This window comes from Phalacrocorax aristotelis, chromosome 12 (genome assembly GCF_949628215.1).
Source record: "Phalacrocorax aristotelis chromosome 12, bGulAri2.1, whole genome shotgun sequence".
In the NCBI taxonomy this organism is placed as follows: Eukaryota; Metazoa; Chordata; class Aves; order Suliformes; family Phalacrocoracidae; genus Phalacrocorax; species Phalacrocorax aristotelis.
In genome coordinates this window covers 19,379,698-19,398,637 of record NC_134287.1, presented here as the reverse complement: position 1 = coordinate 19,398,637, position 18,940 = coordinate 19,379,698, and the positions used below count along the sequence as shown (strand labels likewise).

Here is an 18,940-nt window from a genome sequence, read left to right as displayed (position 1 = left end):
CATGACGAGGAGACAGTGGGACCTTGAGGCTTGAAGCAGAGCTCACAGCTGGGCTGGATCAGTGTTTTCCAGCATCTCTGTCCTTCAGCTGCTCCCTCGAGGCTCTGGTGAGGCTCTTGGAGGACATGGATGGACACCTTCACCCAGAGACGTGATACACACGCGTTTCCCTTGCAGTAGATGTGCCTGAAATTGCTGGCTTACAACTGCAGAGTAAACTAATTTAATTATCCCAGTGGCACCAACTGAGCGCTTCAGCTGTTAGGCTAAGCCTACCCAACAAGCTTTGCAAAACCCAACTGTATCACGTGGCACATCTGACCAAAATATTTCACCAGGTGGATCCTTGGGGCAGCCATGAGCTGCTGGCCCTGCCTGCAGCGTGCCAAAGCCCGACAACAGCACCAGTGCTCCCAGCAGAGCACTGACCTTCCTTGCCTTCCAGGGATGCCATGGGGCAAAGACAGCTTCTCCATCACATCAGACCAGGGGGAAAAATTTGTTGGCTGGAAAACAGGGCTTGGCCAGGGGGATCCCAGAGGGTCAGCAGGAGCTTCCCTTTCCCTCTGGTGGATGCTGAGCCTAGGCACACATTTATAATCTGGATAGTCATGGCTTTGGCACAGGGAAGTGACCCAAGGATGACAAAAATCTAATCACTTGTATGTCCGGAAGCAGCCCAGTCCATGTTCCTGGAAAATCTTCAGCTTGACGAAGAAAGTTTCAGCCAGTGTTTTCTCTGGCTACTGTCCTCCACATCAAAAAATCTCCCAAAGCGAGACAGTGACGCCTGAGCACCCTGCGTTACTCATCTACCCTCAAGCATGAGATTAGACAAAAACAGTTGTCAGGGTGGTTCCTGCTCTGCAAGAACCGATAAGATAAAGAAAGGGTCCTGAAGCCCCGTGCTGCGAGGCACGAGCCCTGTAGGAATGAGGAAGGATTTGCCTTGGCACAGCATCTCCCCCTGTGCTGGTGGTAGTGAGAGCGATGGGCACCCCCTCTCCCATCCCCTCCTCGCCCACTGGTCCAGGCAGGGTGGCCAGGGCTGCTGCCAAATGCCCGGTGGTTTCTAGCACCAACAACCACCACCACCATCGCCAAGGACCTCTGCAACTGGGATCCAGCCCAAGGCATGTCCCGTGGAGCATCCCTGGTTTCCAAGGAGGGAAGCCAACTGGGTTCGGGTGCCCGTGGCAGCAGGTGGATCCCCAAGGCAGGGATGTGCTGCTGGGTTTGGGGCAGCAGGGCTGTAGCAGAGTGGGAAGAAAGCAAAGCCTGGAGCTGTGCAAGGGCCAGGGTTTTCGTAGCTATTCAGTTATGAAAAGCAGTGCTGGCTGGCTGCTCTCCGCGTGGGAGGACTGGCACAGAGGGACGAGCAGGATTAGGCAAGTTACTGTGAGCATTCTTGCCTTTGGTGGGGCGGGCTTTTGGGGCGTGGGGCATGGTCAGAGCCCTCCCCGGGATGGGAATGCTGGGAAAACCAGCTAATTCCTTGTGGGTAGTGGGAGATGGGGGATAAGCGTGCTTGAGAAAACCCTGCAGGTTTGCGTATTCCCTCAGGCTGCTTTTAAAGCCTTTCTAGGAACGAGACTGGAAAGTAGGTGCTTTCAGATGAAGAGCTGAAATAATGGCAAGGAGTCTGCATGGCTGCATGTGCCCTCTGGTCTGGCTTTGTGATTTAAAGCAAAGGGAAGTCAGTGTCCAGGCGGGGCTTTCCAGTAGACCTCAAAGCATTTAATTAACAGATGGCAAAGTTGAGGTGCGGGGCACTCTGTGAGTCCCTGGGCACTAACAGCAGAGCTGGGGACTGAGCCTGGGGTGCTGGGTGCTGCAGCAGCATCTGGCTCTGGCAGCAGATTGGTTAATTTTTTGCTTGTGCTGGTAACCACATGTGTTTATAGGCCTGAAACTGGGTACCATAATCAAAATAAAAATAATTTGACCTGAAAGAAATGTTTTCTTCATACCAGGAGGGATATTTAGGCCAGGCAGGAGGGAAGGGAGCCGCTCCTGGAAGCAATTACATGCCCACATAACTGGGCTAATTAAGAAAGAGACCTAAATGTTAAAGTTCTGCTGGGAGGGAAGATACTTGGGAAAGCATTGCCTTTAATTCCTCGGGATCCTGGTTTTGTCTCTTCTCTCTGCAATTCCCATAGCTCAGAGAGGGGAGGTGAGCCCATGTTGCTCCCCTTCTTACTTACGCATACGGCACCAAACCAGAGAGGCTTCAACTTCAGGCAGAAACCAGGCCATGAACATGGTTGTCTTTGAAACAATTTTTAAAAGCCACAGCACCATGAAAATCCTTCTGCTCTTTTCTCGCCAATGCTCTCTGCTTTGTGCCTCTTCACCTTCGAACCGGGTGTAAACCCGGCGGGCCGTACTCAAGCAAGTGGGTGACAATGATGTGTCATTTAATTATCCCCAGCATCTGGAGGCAGGTGAGATGTGACAAGGCCGGTTTCTATTCTTCACCCCAAGCAAGGAGGAGTTGGGTACTGGGGGGGCTGCCTGGCATCTCTGACCACCCTTGAGCCCCTTAAAAGGAGGACATCAACCATCCTCTCATTTCGGTGCAGGGCTCAGGCTTGCTTTCCACTGTCAGCTTTTTCTTCCCCTTTCCACGCAAAGCACAAGCCTAAGGAGGGCAACATCCACCTCCGAAATCCCAGCAGTTGTTCTGACAGTGTGTTAGTTAATCTCGTGGCAATGTGGTCTCCTTCCTAGGCACAGTGCTCTTGGTCTCACAGCTCCGGGGACTGTGTCCATACCAGCAGGATGTGATCAGAAATGGTTGGGATCAGATTTTCCCATGAAATGGGAGGTTTCTCTAAGAGCTGTTTTTCTTTTTCTGATGTGGGTGAGCCTAAAAAATATAGGAGATGAGCAACATTGCAAGGGTGATGGGAGGTGGCTTGGACCACAAATGTCCTCTCAGCTGGGCTGATTTTGGCAGGAATATGTGGTTTCACCTTTTGCAAGGCACTTGGAGAAGCTGGCTGTGAGAAAAATGGATTTTTCTAAAAAAAACCCGAGAGTCTGCCAGAGATGATGTGTGGTGGAGAGACATCTGCTTGGTCTTCCTCTCCCATGGTCTGGTGCAATTCTTCTCCAAAGGGCACCTTGCTGTGTGGTGACCTGGGACTTGCCATCTCCCACCTCCGCATCCGCTGCTTCCCAGCGTCTCTGTGTCAACATTTCCTGCAGGATTTGGGGTGCTGTGTGCCGAAACGCCTCGTGGCACTGCGAACGCTGTGTTCGGTGCCTTGTCTGAGTCATCTATGGGGAGCTGAGCCACGGGCCAGCCCTGATGTTGGCGTGTGTGTGCTGGCTGAGCAGATTGCCTTCCTTCACACAGGCTGTGGGGAGCTGCAACGGAGGCGTAACATGTCTGTCACACTGACGACGGCCGCCCGAATGAGAATTTGCAATCATCCCTGGCAATGGCAAAACAAGCCCTCGCTATCTCTTGCCCATTCTGTTTCCTGCCTTGTAAAATTTTGATATGGTTGTTACTGAGAAATTTTAATTAGTGTTAACACAGCTATCCTTTTTACAGGTGTTTTTTTTTAAAGTGAATAATTTTAATATATATATAAAAAATAATATATGTATTTGTTTAACCCCAGCCCTGTTCCCTGCAGCACTAACCTCAAGCAGGGGTAGCCTCGGCTGGAAATGGAAGGTGGTGTTGTAGCATTTGGAAATACAACTTGCTGTGGAAAGAAAGGCACAAACCTCTGTGTGGGGTGTAAGCCATAGCACCGCCGGCAGTAATTGTCAGGTGTGATGAGAGGTATTGGTTCCTGCCAGTTGTAAGTGCACTGCTAGGATCTGTGCACTGGTAATCAGGGAAAGCTGGGGGTGGCACCTGTGCCCCATTTCTGATGGCTCCACAAGGTTTTGGCTTCTTTGTGAGCCTTCAAAGTATTTGCAGTTTGAAGAGCTGCATCTCTCATAACAAATACTGTACTGCTGATGTCTTCTTCTCCTGAGTTTTCTCTAACATCCATTTACTTTCCTGCAAGGGTTGTACCCAGGAACACTGAGTTGTCCCAGACAGCTGACAAACTACTTCTCCTCCGTGAAGCTCCTTATTATATAGTACGTGGGACAGAGAGTAGTTGCTATAGAACAAATAAGGCAACTAAAATATACTATGCCCTTGCATCTCCCCAGGGTTATGGAGGGCTTCCCGTGGTTATGAATTCACCATAAACAGCTGTCTGCCCTGCAGATGGGCCAGGAAGGTTGGAGGAGAGGGTACTGGCAGCAGTGGACACCAGCTTAGAAGGTGGTGAGGATGAAGCACTGGGTGAATGCTCACTGGTGTATGGAAGACAGTGTTTCAACACTGTCTCCCATAACATCCTCACAGACAAGCTAAGGAAGTGTGGGTTAGATGAGAGGACAGTGAGATGGACAGAGAACTGGCTGAACAACAGAGCTCAGAGGGTCGTGATCAACGGAGCGGAGTCTGGTTGGAGGCCCGTAACTAGTGGTGTTCCCCAGGGGTCTGTGCTGGGTCCAGCCCTGTTCAACATGTTCATCAATGACCTGGGCGACGGGACAGAGCGTCCCCTCAGCAAGTTCGCTGACGATCCCAAGCTGGGAGGAGCGGCTGATACACCAGAAGGCCGTGCTGGCATCCAGCGAGAGCTGGGCAGGCTGGAGAGCTGGGCCCAGGGGAACCTCAGGGAATTCAACAAGAGCAAGTGTCGGGTCCTGCCCCTGGGGAGGAACAACCCCCCGCCCGGTACAGGCTGGGGGGGACCTGCTGGAGAGCGGCTCTGCTGAGAGGCCCTGGGGGTGCTGGGGGGCAGCGAGGTGACCTTGAGCCAGCACCGGGCCCGTGGGGCCAAGAAGGCCAATGGTGTCCTGGGGTGCATTAAAAGGAGTGTGGCCAGCAGGGCAAGGGAGGTTCTCCTCCCCCTCTGCTCTGCCCCAGTGAGGCCACATCTGGAGTGCTGTGTCCAGTTCTGGGCCCCCCAGTTCAAGAAGGGCAGGGAACTGCTGGAGCAAGGCCAGCGCAGAGCTGCCAAGGTGCTCAGGGGGCTGGAGCATCTCCCTTGTGAGGAAAGGCTGAGAGACCTGGGTTGGTTCAGCCTGAAGAAGAGAAGGCTGAGGGAGGATCTCATCGATGTTTATAAATATCTAAAGGGTGAGTGTCAGGAGGATGGGACTGGGCTCTTTTCAGTGGTGCCCAACGACAGGCCAAGGGGCCACGGGCACAGGCTGGAACACGGGAAGTTCCACCTGAACATGAGGACAAACCCCTTCCCTGTGCGGGTGCCAGAGCAGGGGCACAGGCTGCCCAGAGAGGCTGTGGGGTCCCTTCCCTGGAGACATTCACCCCCCGCCTGGACGCAGCCCTGTGCCCCTGCTCTGGGGGTGCCTGCTCAAGCGGGGGTGGGATGGGATGAGCTCCAGAGGTCCTTCGAGCCTGTGCAATTCTGGGATTCTGTGCGTGTGCTTGATAAGGAGGAGTTACATAGAAGACTCTGTGCCTGACACGCGCCTGTTATGGTAAGGGTGCTGAGACGTGGGAGCTGAGTATAACGGGACTATTCACATTGTGTGCTGGCTGCCGTAGACAGGCAGTGCCATTCATGGGGTGACTTCACTGTCCTCCAGGGAGCACGTGCTGGTGCAGGATGGAGTCATCTGCACAGGAATCACAAGAGCATCCTCCTGAAACGTGGATGGGTGGTTCTCGTGTTTTTCAGGGGTAAAATCAGCTTCAGCCTGGGCTGGAGATCCAGAGGAGTGTGTAAAGGGGTGTGTAAAGATCTTGATGGTTGGGAGCCAGGCTGTCCCCTGCCTTGTTGTCCCCTCCAAACTAAGGACTAATGGCAGTTTCCATGAGGATCCATGCATGACGGAGCCCGTAGACTCCTAAAGCTGAATTAAACAGCCCACCAGCTTGGTAATGTTTTGGGCTGGTCTTGATGCTGAGTAAGGAGAAGTTTCAAACTGCAGGATGGGAGAAGTGGCCTCTCCTCTCTGACCACCCAGCTCTTTCCTCGTGGGGTAAAATTCTCTAAATTTCCATCTGAGAAGATTTTCTGTTTAAATTTTGGAAGCTTTCAGGCTTGCTGGTGAAGGCAGGAGGGGCGGTACTGATCTCAGTCGGCGTCAGCACCCACTCGAGCCAGTGGCAAATATTGCCAAAAGGTAGTGACAGGCAAAAAACTGGAGGTTTTAAATTCCAGTCGTATCCCAGGAAATAGTTTGCTATTGATGTAACTTCTGAGACAGATTCCAGCTTCCAAGCCCCAGTGTTTTTTAAATAAACACAAATGAGAGCCTGCAAAGGTCAATTTGTGGCTTGGTGGGAAAAAGCCTTCGGTACAGGATCAAAAGAAAATGTCTTGGTTCGGAGGGTGCCGAGAACCTCAGAGGCCAGCTGGATTTAACTTTGGTCAGACTGTTACACATGCCACCATCGTCATTCATTGCCCCAGTATATTTTTTTAAATTAAAAACAAAAGTAGTTGAAAAAAATTCAAGCCAATATTGGAAATCAGGTTCATAGTGATGTTTACTCCTGGCACGAACTGTTAACGGGTTTTTTTTCCCTCTCTATTCCTTTGACAAACAAGTCTCCAGATTTGCTGAAGTACAGCAAACTTCGTCTTGGCTGGTGTGCACCGAGGCAGGTGGACCAAGTGGTACTCATTAAGGTTGCCCACATTGCTGACATCCTCCTGCCTGCGACACCAGCGGGCATGCTCGTACACTGCAAGGAACTCCACCCCTGAAATATTTCCATTGCTTTCAGAGATGTTTTGCATCAGTTTTTCCCTATACTGCACTAAAAACGAAAGCTTTTTTTTGGGCATCATAGATTGGCCATATATCCAAGTGGATATATGTTTTAGTGTACAGAGGGCAATATGTTAAGAGGAATGGATGCTTTTGAAGATATGGCACTGGACTGGACCTCATATGCATCAGCTCCGTTCCTGCCTCCTCTGCAAATGTCCTTCAAGGGAGCTTCCCTGTCTCATTTCCCAAATGGAAAAATGAAGGCAATGCATTTTTTCACCTACCCCTGCCCATAAGCGCCTAAGCCATGCTGGCTCAGGTAGGATGTAATTTGGGTGCTACCCACAGCAATAAAACCTTGCTCTTAGGTAGCGGGTCATATCACTGCCAGAAGTAGCACACAAAAAAGATCCGTCTCCCTATAAAAAGCTGATTTGTTGCTGCAGCTCTGGACCGACCATTTCAGGCAGGGTACTTCGGTATAGTCAGAGGATGCTTGTAGGAGGTGATTTATTGTAGTAGGCTCTATTTTAGTTACTCAACAGAGCTTTTAATAGCAATAACATGTAATGCAATGACATCCATTGTTTTGATTTTACAGTCGAAATGGTCCCATCTGCCCAGTTATAAATTTGTGACTCACCAAACACAATGGGCTGAAAATAAATTCAGCTGTGGAAGCAGAAACGGACCATGCCCAGGGACATGGGATTTTCTGCCATGAAATCACTTTTCCAGCACGGATCAGGACTTGTGTGTCTGGACGGGCTTCTCCAGCAGCATCTGTTGCTGGGGTGAGGGGGAGTCCAAGTGCCGAACGGCCCTGCGGTACCGAGGGCCATGCAGCTCCCTGCTTCCAGCTCCATCCCTGCTCCCGGCTCCATCCCGCTGCAGGGTCCAGGGACGTGTGGTAGGTGTTGCCCCCTTGTTCACTCATGGGAGGAAAAGGCTGGAAACACAAACAAAGCTTGACAGTGTCTGCCCCAAACACACATAAAATCTGACTGTATCGCCAGGTCGCGCATCTGATTCACCACATGCTGTTTAACCCTCTGGTGCACAGACTCATACGCTACATGGACCTGAAGAATGGTTTTGATAAAGCACAGAGATTCATCCTTGAGTGACTCGACATGCTCAAAAGCAGCAGCCAAAAGTGGTTGTTCATGCTGTTTTTAAAAAACCCACACCCAAACCCCAGCACTCCAGGATATTTCCAGGCTTGCTGCTCCCTCCCACGGTTCAGGTGAATGCAGCAGTGGCAGGATTTGCAGACAGCGGGCGGGCTTTTCTCCCCTCAAAGGTGCCTCATCAATCACATCTTCTTCTGCCTGAGGATTTGAAGGATGGAGCAGGGTGCAGATTTTGGATCTGTGGCTAGGCCCAGTGCAGCAGTGGCAACGGCTCCTTTGGGCACAGGGAAACGTGGCTGTGGCCTCCTGGGCAGCTGCTGGTTTTGTAAAAAATATTTTTTCAGTGCAAAATTTTGGTAGTGATGGATCACAAGTTACTTGGGAGTCTCTTGCCTTGCAAAATTCTCCCAGAGCATTTCAGAAAGCAGTACTAAATAAACTAGGAGGGCAGTTCAGATTTCTTTTCAAGAGAAAGGTGCTCAGGTTTAGCATGAAATGGAGACTGTGTCGGAAAAGTGATGTGTACTTCAAGCCTGCACTTAATTTGCAGGAGGCCACAGTGCTGGGTGCGACGGTGGGTGCAGGTGCCTGTGATGGGAGGCATCCTCGGCTGCCCCAGGTAGCACCCTGCATCGTGCGGGGGGGTCTGCCCTGCACTTGGTGTGTCCAGCTCAGGTGGTTTTATCACCTGCTCCCTGGGTTTTCTGCCTGTTTTCATCACGGGGCTGTCACCTGCCTTGCATCCGAGGTGTGGGGATCAATCGGTATTTAAGTGCTTTGAGGAGGTTATTTGGAGGATGGTGACTTGTGACATGCTGCCTGCACAGCATAAATCGCCACGTGAGCCATTGCTCGTCACAGGTCCCCTCTCCAGAGGCAGGTACCCCAGGTCCCAGCTTGAGCTTGGAAAAACAGAGCCAGAGGCCGTGCCCAGGCTGGGGAGACACTCAGTGCGTTTTCCCTGCCAAGACAAGACACGGGGAATCCCAGCCATTGAACACCCACTTAGGAAATTATTCCGTAGGAGAAGTTATGGGTACATGACTCCAGATTACTTACTCCTCTCACATTTTTAATCCAACCCAACATTAATGTGATACCTGGGGAAAAGCAGGCTACCATTAGCGCCTTCAATTAGTCACCATGTGCTAAGCCTGCTCCCTGTGTGTTGCGGGAGGTGAGGCGCTGGCACAGGGAACTATTTGGGATTAGGTACACGCTTGCACCTCCTGCCTCGTGTTTGATGTCCCAGGTTTACACACTGCAGCACTGCCTTTCCATAAATTATGGATTTATGGTCATCCGTGATATGATTTTATCCCTTTACTTGCTGGTAGTTTCTTTAACAGTGCTGCTGAAGCTATGGGATACTCCACACCTGCAGCCACCCCAATTCTTCATTGCTGCGGTCCGTCCTGCTCTGCATCTCCTCGGCACAGAGGAGTGTCCTGCTGCATCAATATCATCCCGAGAGGGAGTCACCTCTTTGTCTCAAGCACTTTGGGGCATATATTAATCAAAGTGCTGGTGCAAATAAAGGCTTCATGTCATTGCCAGGGAGGTGGTGTCCACTGACACTGTCCCCATGCTGGTGACAAGATTGGTGTGGGACGTAATGCCGGGCATCTGCTGGTACCGCTACATGAATTATAGCAGGAGAAGTCAGGTGGAAGTGTTCAGCTGGAGCAGGTTTCCACTGAAATAGACTGATTTGGTGAAATGAGAGAATTTCAGAAAGCATTTTGCTAAGGGAATTGAATGAGAGATTTTTGGAAGTTTGGTTTTGATTTCTATAAGGTCTTGCTTTCTAATTTAGGGCACGAAGTGAGAGCACAGTAGTAGAATAGAAATATTATTTCTTTACTGATAATGATGCAAATAATATGAAAAGGGAATAAGGCTGAGATTCTCAAAAAAGGTGATTTTAAAAAAAAATAATAATTCCATATTGGTGATGTTTCATCCTAACTTGGGACATGTCAAAATACCAGCATCTCTGGCTTTCCCCGAAGATGAGCCCCTTCAAATCCTGAAGTTTTCCCAGCTCTGGGGACGAGCCGGGTTCAGGCTCACCATTGCTCATGCCAGAACCACTCCAGTTAAATAAACCCGTGGCGTTGCAGTAGCATCATCAGGAGAGCAGCCCAGCCCCAATGCCACCCTCTCTGCTAGGCTCTCAGGAGCCCTGAGTGTGTCGGTGTGAGTCCCCTGCAGTGCTCTGGGGATGCTCTGCTGCAGCAGGGAGCAGCCTCTGGCCTCCTGGGATGCAGAGAAGAAGCCAAGGAGGCAGCAAACGGCTGGGCACAGGAAGGGTGGACAACCTGGAAATAAATAAATACACAGCAGTTGCTCATGGGGCTGCCTAATGACCTGTCTGAGCGAATGGATTTCTCCCGCTCATAGCGACGGGTTCAGTGTCTGTTAGGGAAAATATTTGTTCTTGGCAGGAAATGAGGATTTCCTCCAATTATCATTATGAATGGGAATGGGCCGGGAGGCTGCGCTGGGACTGAGTCCCCATGTGCAGGATGCTGCGGTGCTGCACACGGGTGGGACGGTCGAGCCCTGGAGAGCATCACTGCTCTCTGATCCCATGCATAGCCATGCCTGCTGTATTTCTCCATGATTCTGGGGATGCGCCTCTCCTGAATCTCCCTGGGGCTCTGTAGCACCAGGGTGGTTCCCATCAGTGGGTGATATGACAGCTTTTTCTTTTGCATTTGGGGAAAGCCACTAAAAATCCTCACTGTTGTTAGGGCAGCTAGAGAGCTCTGACGACAAGAGCAAAACTGCAAGTAAATCCAAATTACAGGATCCAGACGCAGCAGTAATATTAATGACTTAAAGCCTCCTTCTTGCTTTTTTTTGTTTTGTTTGTTTAATACTGTGGTGTGAAGTGACTCGGTAGGATAATAGATATTTCTGAGCCTGCTCGTGAAAGCTGTTTTTCACACCAAACAGAATAAAAGCAAAATTATCTGCTAAAGCTGTAGACTTCCAACGCACCATCTAAGCGCCAATGCCTGTTATTGCAAAATTAGGATTGGGGATATGTAAATATTCCTCTTCATTAGCTGGTGAGATGGGGAAGAGCTGGGAAGACAGACCCTGAAAACAAGGGCAGCATCGTGGTACCTGCTGGGAGCAGCACGGGGAGCCATCCCCTCCGTACGGGGAATGCTGCTGCAGGCACGCTCTGCCGCACGTCAGCCTGATGAAGGGTGCAGGGGTGCCTACAAATTATTCAGTGCCTCCATAGATAAAATCTAACCCAAAACAGTGGATGAGTTTGAGCTCCCTGACGTGGCACCACTGTGCATAACCCGGCTCTGGCTCCGCACCAGGCACATGAGCTCCGTTTGTGTTTCATATGCCTCATAACTGCCTCCTGTGTTTTCCTTCCTCACCTATTTCAGTCATTTCTTTCCTGACACTTCATTCATTGCTCAGAGGCTCTTTCTGCAGGAGGACGGGGTCTGTGTAAGACCCAAGTCCCCCCCGCCGCAATGGCAGTGTTGATCTTGGAAGCTGGTGCTGCTGAGCCATGTGCGGCAGTGGTCGCCAGCACTGCTCGGGGCGAGACAGCCACATCTCCTGCTTTTTGGGGAAGCCAAACAGCCGCAAGCGAGGTGCTGGTGAGACCTGTCTGGGGCATCTGCCGAGCCGGTAACGTGCATGGCCAGCGAGCGGCCCCAGCGCCTGTGCTGCAGCCGGGGGCTGTTGGCAAAGCTCCTGAGATGCTCCTCGTTGTTACGTAGAGAAGTTGGTTGTTCTAGCCTCAGGGCTGAGCAGTCCCTGAAGCAGATCTCCTTGCTCTGCCTGGTGCAGCTCCCTCGCCGTCTCCCTTCCTCCCCTTCCCACTCACTTGGGAGCACCAGCCTGGCGATGGAGTTGGGGAAGACTGTGGGTGCCTTAAAAGTGGGGGAGAGCAATGTATGTGTGCGTATGTGCCTGGCCTGGATAACAGCAGCTGTTATAGTGAAGTTCTGTGGAGCTTTAAAACCAAAGGAGACCCATTTTCTAGTTGCCAGCACCTGGCCATCCTAGCAGCATGGATGAGCACTTTCCATGACACAAATGCCAGGCAGGTCTTTGCTGTGATGCAGACGACAAACACAGCAGATAACAACCCAGGTTGAAGGTATTTTACAGGAGAAGTGTGCCTCCAAGAGTGATTTAAACCCGAGCTGGGCAGAGAAGCCCCCAGTGGAGGAGACTTTGCTGGCTGGTGCTGGATGGGGAGGGCTGGCAGAGCTGCATCGTCCCCGCACGGAGCAGCACCGCTCGCTGCCCACTTCCTCCTTTCCTTCTGGCACCAGGTTATTTTCAGCTTTATGAAGCAACTGTAGCCCAGTGTGCTAACGGTAGGTGATGACAGCTTGGTAGGTAGGGCCGGTGGTGCTGACAGCTTGTAGCGTTACACCTTCCCCAGGAAAATTGCGGCAATCACCTGGCAGGGTGGGGGAAAAAAGTGTGTGTGCAAAAGCCGTGATCACTGCGGAGATCACGGTCCTGCTAATATTTATTCTAGCAGATCCATGGTGTTTGCAGGGACGTGTTTCAGGGAAAATCTCACAGCTGGGTGTTTTACGAGGGGAAGAGTTATATGAAGAAATGTTGCTGAGGGATTTCTCCAGCTCACTCGCTGTCGGGGCTGCCAGCCTCCGGCCCCCATCCCCCACAGGGACACACATTCAAGGGGAGGAAAAGCCTGTGGAAAAGGATGGATGTGGGGGATGAGTCAGTTCTCACAGCCTTCCTGGCTTTTAGCCTTGGTCCCTGCATGGTGCAGAGCATCACGAGAGCCCTGCGGGAAGGAGTCGTAGCCTAAGCTTGGTCATCATGCAAGGGTTTTGCTCTGGAGGTCAGCTGGCAGCCCTGTGGCTCGTCCTGAGCAGCCAAGGGCTTCTTATTTGTATTTTAAAATTACTTTTAATGTGCTTGCTTTAGTAATGTCTCATCTTCTTCCTCTCTCTGAGGGATTGCCCAGCGTGCTGGATTGCTGCAGTTTCAGGGAGGGATGGGGGGAGACAAACCAGCATCTCAAAATGGTCAGAAATGGGTTATTGCGGTTGTAAGCAAAAAGTGTTTTGGGTGGAAAGTACGTTACTGATGCTCACTGGGTGAAGTCAGGAGGGGCACAAGCATCTCCCAAAAGCCCTCTCTGTCAGATCCGGGAGGATGCCTGGATTCCCATGGTTTTCTTGAGATCAAGAGCAGTTGGGATGCCTGCTACCCCTTTCAGTCTGGTGCTGAAGGACAAGGTTGTGGAGGGGCTCGGAGGGGGCCCAGGGCTGCCTGGCCACGGGGAACAAGCACCACATTGTGCCACCAAAACTGTTCTTTGGCCGGCATCAATAGAGAACTTGACTGCCTGGTTTTGCCAGCTCAGCTTGTCAGCACGCGCTAAATTCACCCAATAAATAAAAAACTGAGCAAAATACTCCTGATGGTTTGAGAACAGACGCTGCGTTGATCGTCGTGGCTGGTCCGCCACAGCTCCACAGCCAGTGCGGGTGATGCTGGCTCGGTTATCACCATCTTGGGGGGACCCTTCCCCAAAACGTACCTCCCCGCACCCTTACAATGCCGACCCCGGCTGCGTGGCGGCCGTCCCCCCCCAACTGGGAAGGTGAGGCATGGGATTTCGCAGCAGCTGATGCCTGTGAAAACTTGTTTTCCGAGCGGAGCACCGGCAAAGCTGCGTCAGAGAGAGTGCCTCCACCTGGCACCCGCACGTGGCCTTCCTCCATGAGCAGCCGCTGCAGCTCTGGAAGCTGCGGGACTGTCGGAAGGCTTTTTCCATCCCCTTACAAGGAAGGTAAAAATATTACCTGGAACAACTCAAGGCTCTGCATGGAAAATGTTGGGTTGCAGCATGTGTGGATTTGAGCGGGAAAAATGAGGCTGTTGGCTTGGTTATCTTGCCAAAGTCCAATGAAATGCAAAATTTCCCTGAAAGTCAAGTACATTCATGGCTGTTCTACGAGATGTGTCCGAGCTTGGAAACAGTTTCCATTTGTCTGGGAAAGGTGTGTCACGGACCTGTTTAGTTGCTCTCCAGGTTGTATCCTCCTTCATTCATCATAACAGGCATTGCCTGTCTCCAAATCCGAAGGGCTGTAGGGCATCTTCCGTCCTCGGAGGATGTTCTTGCCCACCTGCAGCAGCCCAGCACAGCCATACCTGGGTACCAAGCCCAGGGAAGTGCCAGAGCCAGGAGATGAGCTCGATTAGCAGAAGGAGAAAAATTGACATTCTCAGAAGTGCCAGAGTTTTGTTTGTAGAAAGGATTTGCGCTTCTGAGAGGGCTGTTGGCTTTCAGGAGACTTAGGCTTTCAAGTACCTAAATCAGTTTTGGAAATCCTCTTGCAAATTTTTCTAAGTACTTAGAAAGTATTTTTCCAATGTCCTAAGGCCTTTTCCAAGTTGTCCATTAACCACAATGTGCAGATCTTGGCTTGAAGCTGTTACGCATTCAGCACCTAGAAGACAGACTGCATGGAGAAGCATGGCTTGTACTTTAAAAATAGAAGGATGGAGTGGGGGCTGGGTGCAGTTGGGTTTTTAGAGGACAAATGCCTGTTTTTTCACGCGGGCTTGGGGCTTGTGGGTTTCAGAGGGTTTCAGAGACTGAAGGCCATGTGAAATGTCATCCCCAGCTTTCACAGTGGCCAACTCTTTGGGCAGCAGGAACTTCTTCTAGATAGAGCAGCCTCTGTGTCATCTCCAGCAACAACTCTTTTTACCATGGTACGTCATTTAGCGCAGTGCCCAAAGCCTCTTGGCAGCGCGTAGCCGGTGGGTAGGAATTCGGCACAAGTACCTTGGATTTCTTAAGAAATGATCGGAGTGTGAAGTAGGTGGGGCTTTCATCTGCATCCCTCAGGGGATACATAAAAGGATGATTTTGCTTTATTTAGAGCCTGGAGTAAGTTATTCTGGTGGAGTTACTCCCAGCTTACCTGGATTTGAAAGAAAAACAACTCAAGCAAATGTGCATAAATTCCCCAGGAACGTTGGTGAGGATGTTTGGAGCAAGGCTGTGAATTCAGGCTGCGTCTTTGGTCATGAGCCATGCAAGGGCAGACTCTGCCAGGTATCAACACTCTCCTGGTGACTCCGGCTTCAGCTTGGCCCAGGCTCTTGGAGAGAGTGTGCGATGGAAACCGCATGGTGTTTGCCTTCCCCCAGATAAATGAGTGCGAGAGACCCAAAGTGCTCTCCTCCCCTCCCTGCTATCCCCAGGCAACCCAACATCCATGTTAGTTTAACAACATTTTGTCTAACCTATATTAACGGGTTCTGGTGATGACATTTTACAGCTTGTGGAAATCTTTAGCAGTGCTCCAGGATTTTTATTGTTGGAAGCACAATTCACCCCCCTACACCTTCCTGCTGTCTCCAGCCTAAACCCACTTATCCTAAACTGTTCCTCAGAGGTCAACTCATCTGGACTTACCAATTTCGTGCTGCTCCAGACTCTCAAGGAGCTGCCAGTGTCCGTCTTTGCAGATTTAACCCCACCAGACAGCTTGTTCAAGAAAACACTGACTGCTGCCAGGCCCTGGTGAAGCCTCTGAGGAATCCCACCTGATCCGTATTTCCACCAAGACATGAGCCACCCATAACTTACTGTGGAGTGTAGTTTTTCTCCTTTAGAGTAGTTTTTCTTCATGTGCCCATCTCCTAAAGCCTATAGACCATATACAAGCCGTGTACCCATGCTGCGGTCTTCTCATCATGGCAGGTTCAGTTGACGCTAAGAAAAAGCCTCCCTTGAGACAGGGATCTTTAAAAGCAAAGAATCTCCTAACCTGGAGCCCCGCTTCATTGCAAATATGCTTCAGGTTTCATACTGCACATAAATCCCACGTCAGGAAAGGCAAATGTGGGGGGGGGAGCACTGCCGCTCGTGTGCTCATACCTAGTTATCGGTGTGGTGTCTGAGGATTTGGAGGCCACGGATCAGGGGAGCACCTTCAGCTAGCATGGGGGCTGCCTCCCCCTCGGGTGTTTGTTGGATGCACATTCAGGCGCATCAGGTGGGACATGGCCGGGCATCCGTGAAGCACCATCGCTCTGCCCGCTGGCTCTTGCAAGAGGCTCGCACCAGCTGCTGAGATGCTCCTCGGTCTTCTCCTGCTCACAGCACACGCTCTGCCCTGCAGCCAGCGGGATGGCCACGTTATTTCCATTGGCATTTGCTAATTAGGATTTAGTTTGCTCCTTTAAAAAAACAACTCGGGTAAAAGGCATGCCCTGTCAGGTCAGCACGCCTGTGGTCAGACGGCATCTCTGGGAGGCTGCGCAGGGTTTTGAATGCCTGCAAGCTCCTCGTCGTTGTTGGAGTTTTGAAAGCGTTTTGAAGATGTGACAGTACATAAACTAAATCAAGGTTCTGGCCAAGGCAACCAGCCACGGAGCCTCTTCATTAGAGAGACAAGGGACAGAGAACTGACCTCACATGGTCTTAAATAAGAGAGGACAGCCCTGAGCCACGACAGCAGAGGGTTTAGCAGCACATGAGCTCCAGCTGCTCTAAAAAAGGGCTGAAGTTTGTCTTAATTACTTTAATAAATGGAACTGTTGGAAACATCAATTTATTTTTGGCGGAACGGCTCTGTACTGCCTTACACATGTGACTGGGAGGTGCGTGGGCTGGAGGTGGTGATGGGGCTGATCTGGACCGGGGCGGGGATGTTTTTGATGCCATCGCCCATTGCAGGGATGGGAGAGGCACAGGAGCTGCCATGGATGGGGAGGTGGGAGTTTGCAGTGGCTGCCCAGCTCTGGGGGACCTGGCGGCTGCGAGCTGAGCATTTCAGCCCATCTGCTTGCTTTCTGCTGGGATGGGCTGGCAGGTTTGGGGGACGGGACTCTCGGCTCACCTCATGTAACTTCTAGCACAGCACAGCTTCAGGATCAGTCTCAGCTGCCTCTTTCCCCTTGCCTTTGCAGAACCGCCAGACTTTCAACAGCCTTACCTGCCTTAGCACCGCGGCCGAGGATGGCTCCCAGCGGCTGCCCAGCTCACAGCCATGGACCGCGGCCCCCCGCTCCCCGGAGGTGATGCCGGGCAGGACCCCCGCCTGCACCCCAGTGCCGGATCCACCATGCTCGCGGGCTGACGAGCGCCAGGCCAGCAGGGACGACCTCTCCTGCGAGGAGGAGGAGGAGGGTGGTGGGAAGGAGGAGGACGGGGCGGCGTGGCGGAGTGGTGGGACGGGTGCCGAGAGCCTCTTCCAGCTGGATGGTGAGATAGATATCGAGCAGATAGAAAACAACTGAGGAGGGAGTGGGTCCTCTCGCCCTGGGGTCGGGGGGCTGCCAGCAGAGCCGTGGAGGGCTTCTCGCTGCCAGCACGGGGTTTGCGGGGTCCTGCCACTGCTCCCCTCCTGCCAGCTGGAGGGGACAAAGCAGCTTTGCCAAAATTTCATCAGGTATTTAGAGCAATTTGTGTGCGTGCGTGTGTAAATCTTGAAATTCTTTTTAACTACTGTAGCCAGAGATCAGCTAGTTGGAGGAAACTGCCTGTCCGACTGGGGAAACCAGGCACAGGGATCACCAAAAACTCGCATTTGGCGAGTAAATGGCTTTTGCCAACATAGGGTTGGAGCTGATGGGGCCAGCCACGCTCCCGTGGATCCCACCCGCACTTGTTTATTAGGGGATACACAAGGAGAAACCACCACCCATGGGACTGGAAAAAGTGGGGGGGAACCGAAATATCGAGATTTGCAAACCAAGCGCTGGCTGGTGGCTGTGGGGGCGGCTGCGGCTCCTCTTCTGCCACACCCCAGAGGGCCCCAGCACCCCCCTTGCTCCCCACGTCCCTGGCGGTGCCGTGAGAAGGAAATCACAAGTGAAGTGTTTTGCTTAAACTTAACAACGGTAAAAGCTGGATTTTTACTTTTTTTTCCCCTCCCCCCCAAATTTTCCTTTTCCTGATGAGGAATTAAAGGGACCCCCAGCCCGCACAGCTCCAACGCAGGGCAGCAACCGCAGCAGTGCTCAGCTGCCCAAGGATGCTCCAATGCCTTTCTTCCCTATTTTTTTTCTTCCCACTCCCCTCTCTCAAACCATTGGGAGGAAACTTGGCGCTGCCCTTGCTCGGGTTCCCAACACCCGGTTCTGAGCGGGGCCAGGCCATTTACCCATTTACTAGTGGCTGTGCCCTCTTTGCTCCCTGAGGCACGGCTGCCACCCTCTTATTTTTTTGCTCTGTCTTACTGTGAAGGGGCTGCACGCCCAAGGCATGCTGCGGGGTTACTTGACAAAAAATCAGCTGGCGAAAGGCTGAAAATCCAGGTAGCAGCACTGAAAGCTTTTCCTCTTCCTGTGCCTTTTTTAAGCACAGATAAAGTGGTGACCATTATGTTTGTACGATATGGATTCTCTTCGGTAAAAATAAGCAGTCCACTTGCTAACAGGTTTAGAAGGACACATATTTTTTTTCTTCCCTCTTTTTTGTTTTTGTTTGTTTGTCTAAAGCTCTAGGAAAGCTGTACGAGTGGCTTCCAGCATCTTCTGCAGGTTCCCTCAAGCTCAGGGTTTACTTCCCGAGCTCTGTAAAAGCAAGAAAGGAAAAAAAAGTCATCGATACCAACAGCAGTTGCAGGCATGACCTTTTTTAACAGGGTTCGGTACACCCGTTGGCAAAGCTTTAGGAGTCCGTAACTCAGAAGGGGCTGAGAGCTGCTGGTACAGGTTTTATTCATCATTTCTGGTTATGTTAGTGCACTTTTTTCTGCGGTGGTTTGGGATACGTGTGGTGTCTCCCATCACAGTGGAACCCATCAGCTGTTATATAGCTTTATACCTGTCCTGGCACCGCAGAGGTTTTGCTGGTGGTGGTGGCCACGTCTGCTCCCTCCAGGCCGGGTGCTGCCAGGCAGGGCCAGCCCCAAATCTCTGGGGAAGGGATGACAGGGATGTCTTTTCATTTTGGACAACCCTCCAGCTCTTTTGAAGTGTCGCCTGATGCATTGTTTAAAAGAAAATACATCCTGGCTTCATTGTTAGCCCTCCTG

General features: G+C 51.5%; 1 protein-coding gene across 1 annotated transcript in view; it reads left to right on the top strand.

Moving 5' to 3' along the window:
• Positions 1-18,480, top strand: part of FAM53B (family with sequence similarity 53 member B) — a 54,313-nt gene extending 35,833 nt beyond the window's left edge. The window contains exon 5 of the mRNA XM_075107621.1: positions 16,869-18,480. Within this exon, the coding sequence (XP_074963722.1) occupies positions 16,869-17,198 (330 nt within the window). The 3' untranslated portion in view covers positions 17,199-18,480. The remainder of the gene's footprint in view (positions 1-16,868) is intronic.
• The last annotated feature ends 460 nt before the right edge of the window (positions 18,481-18,940 follow it).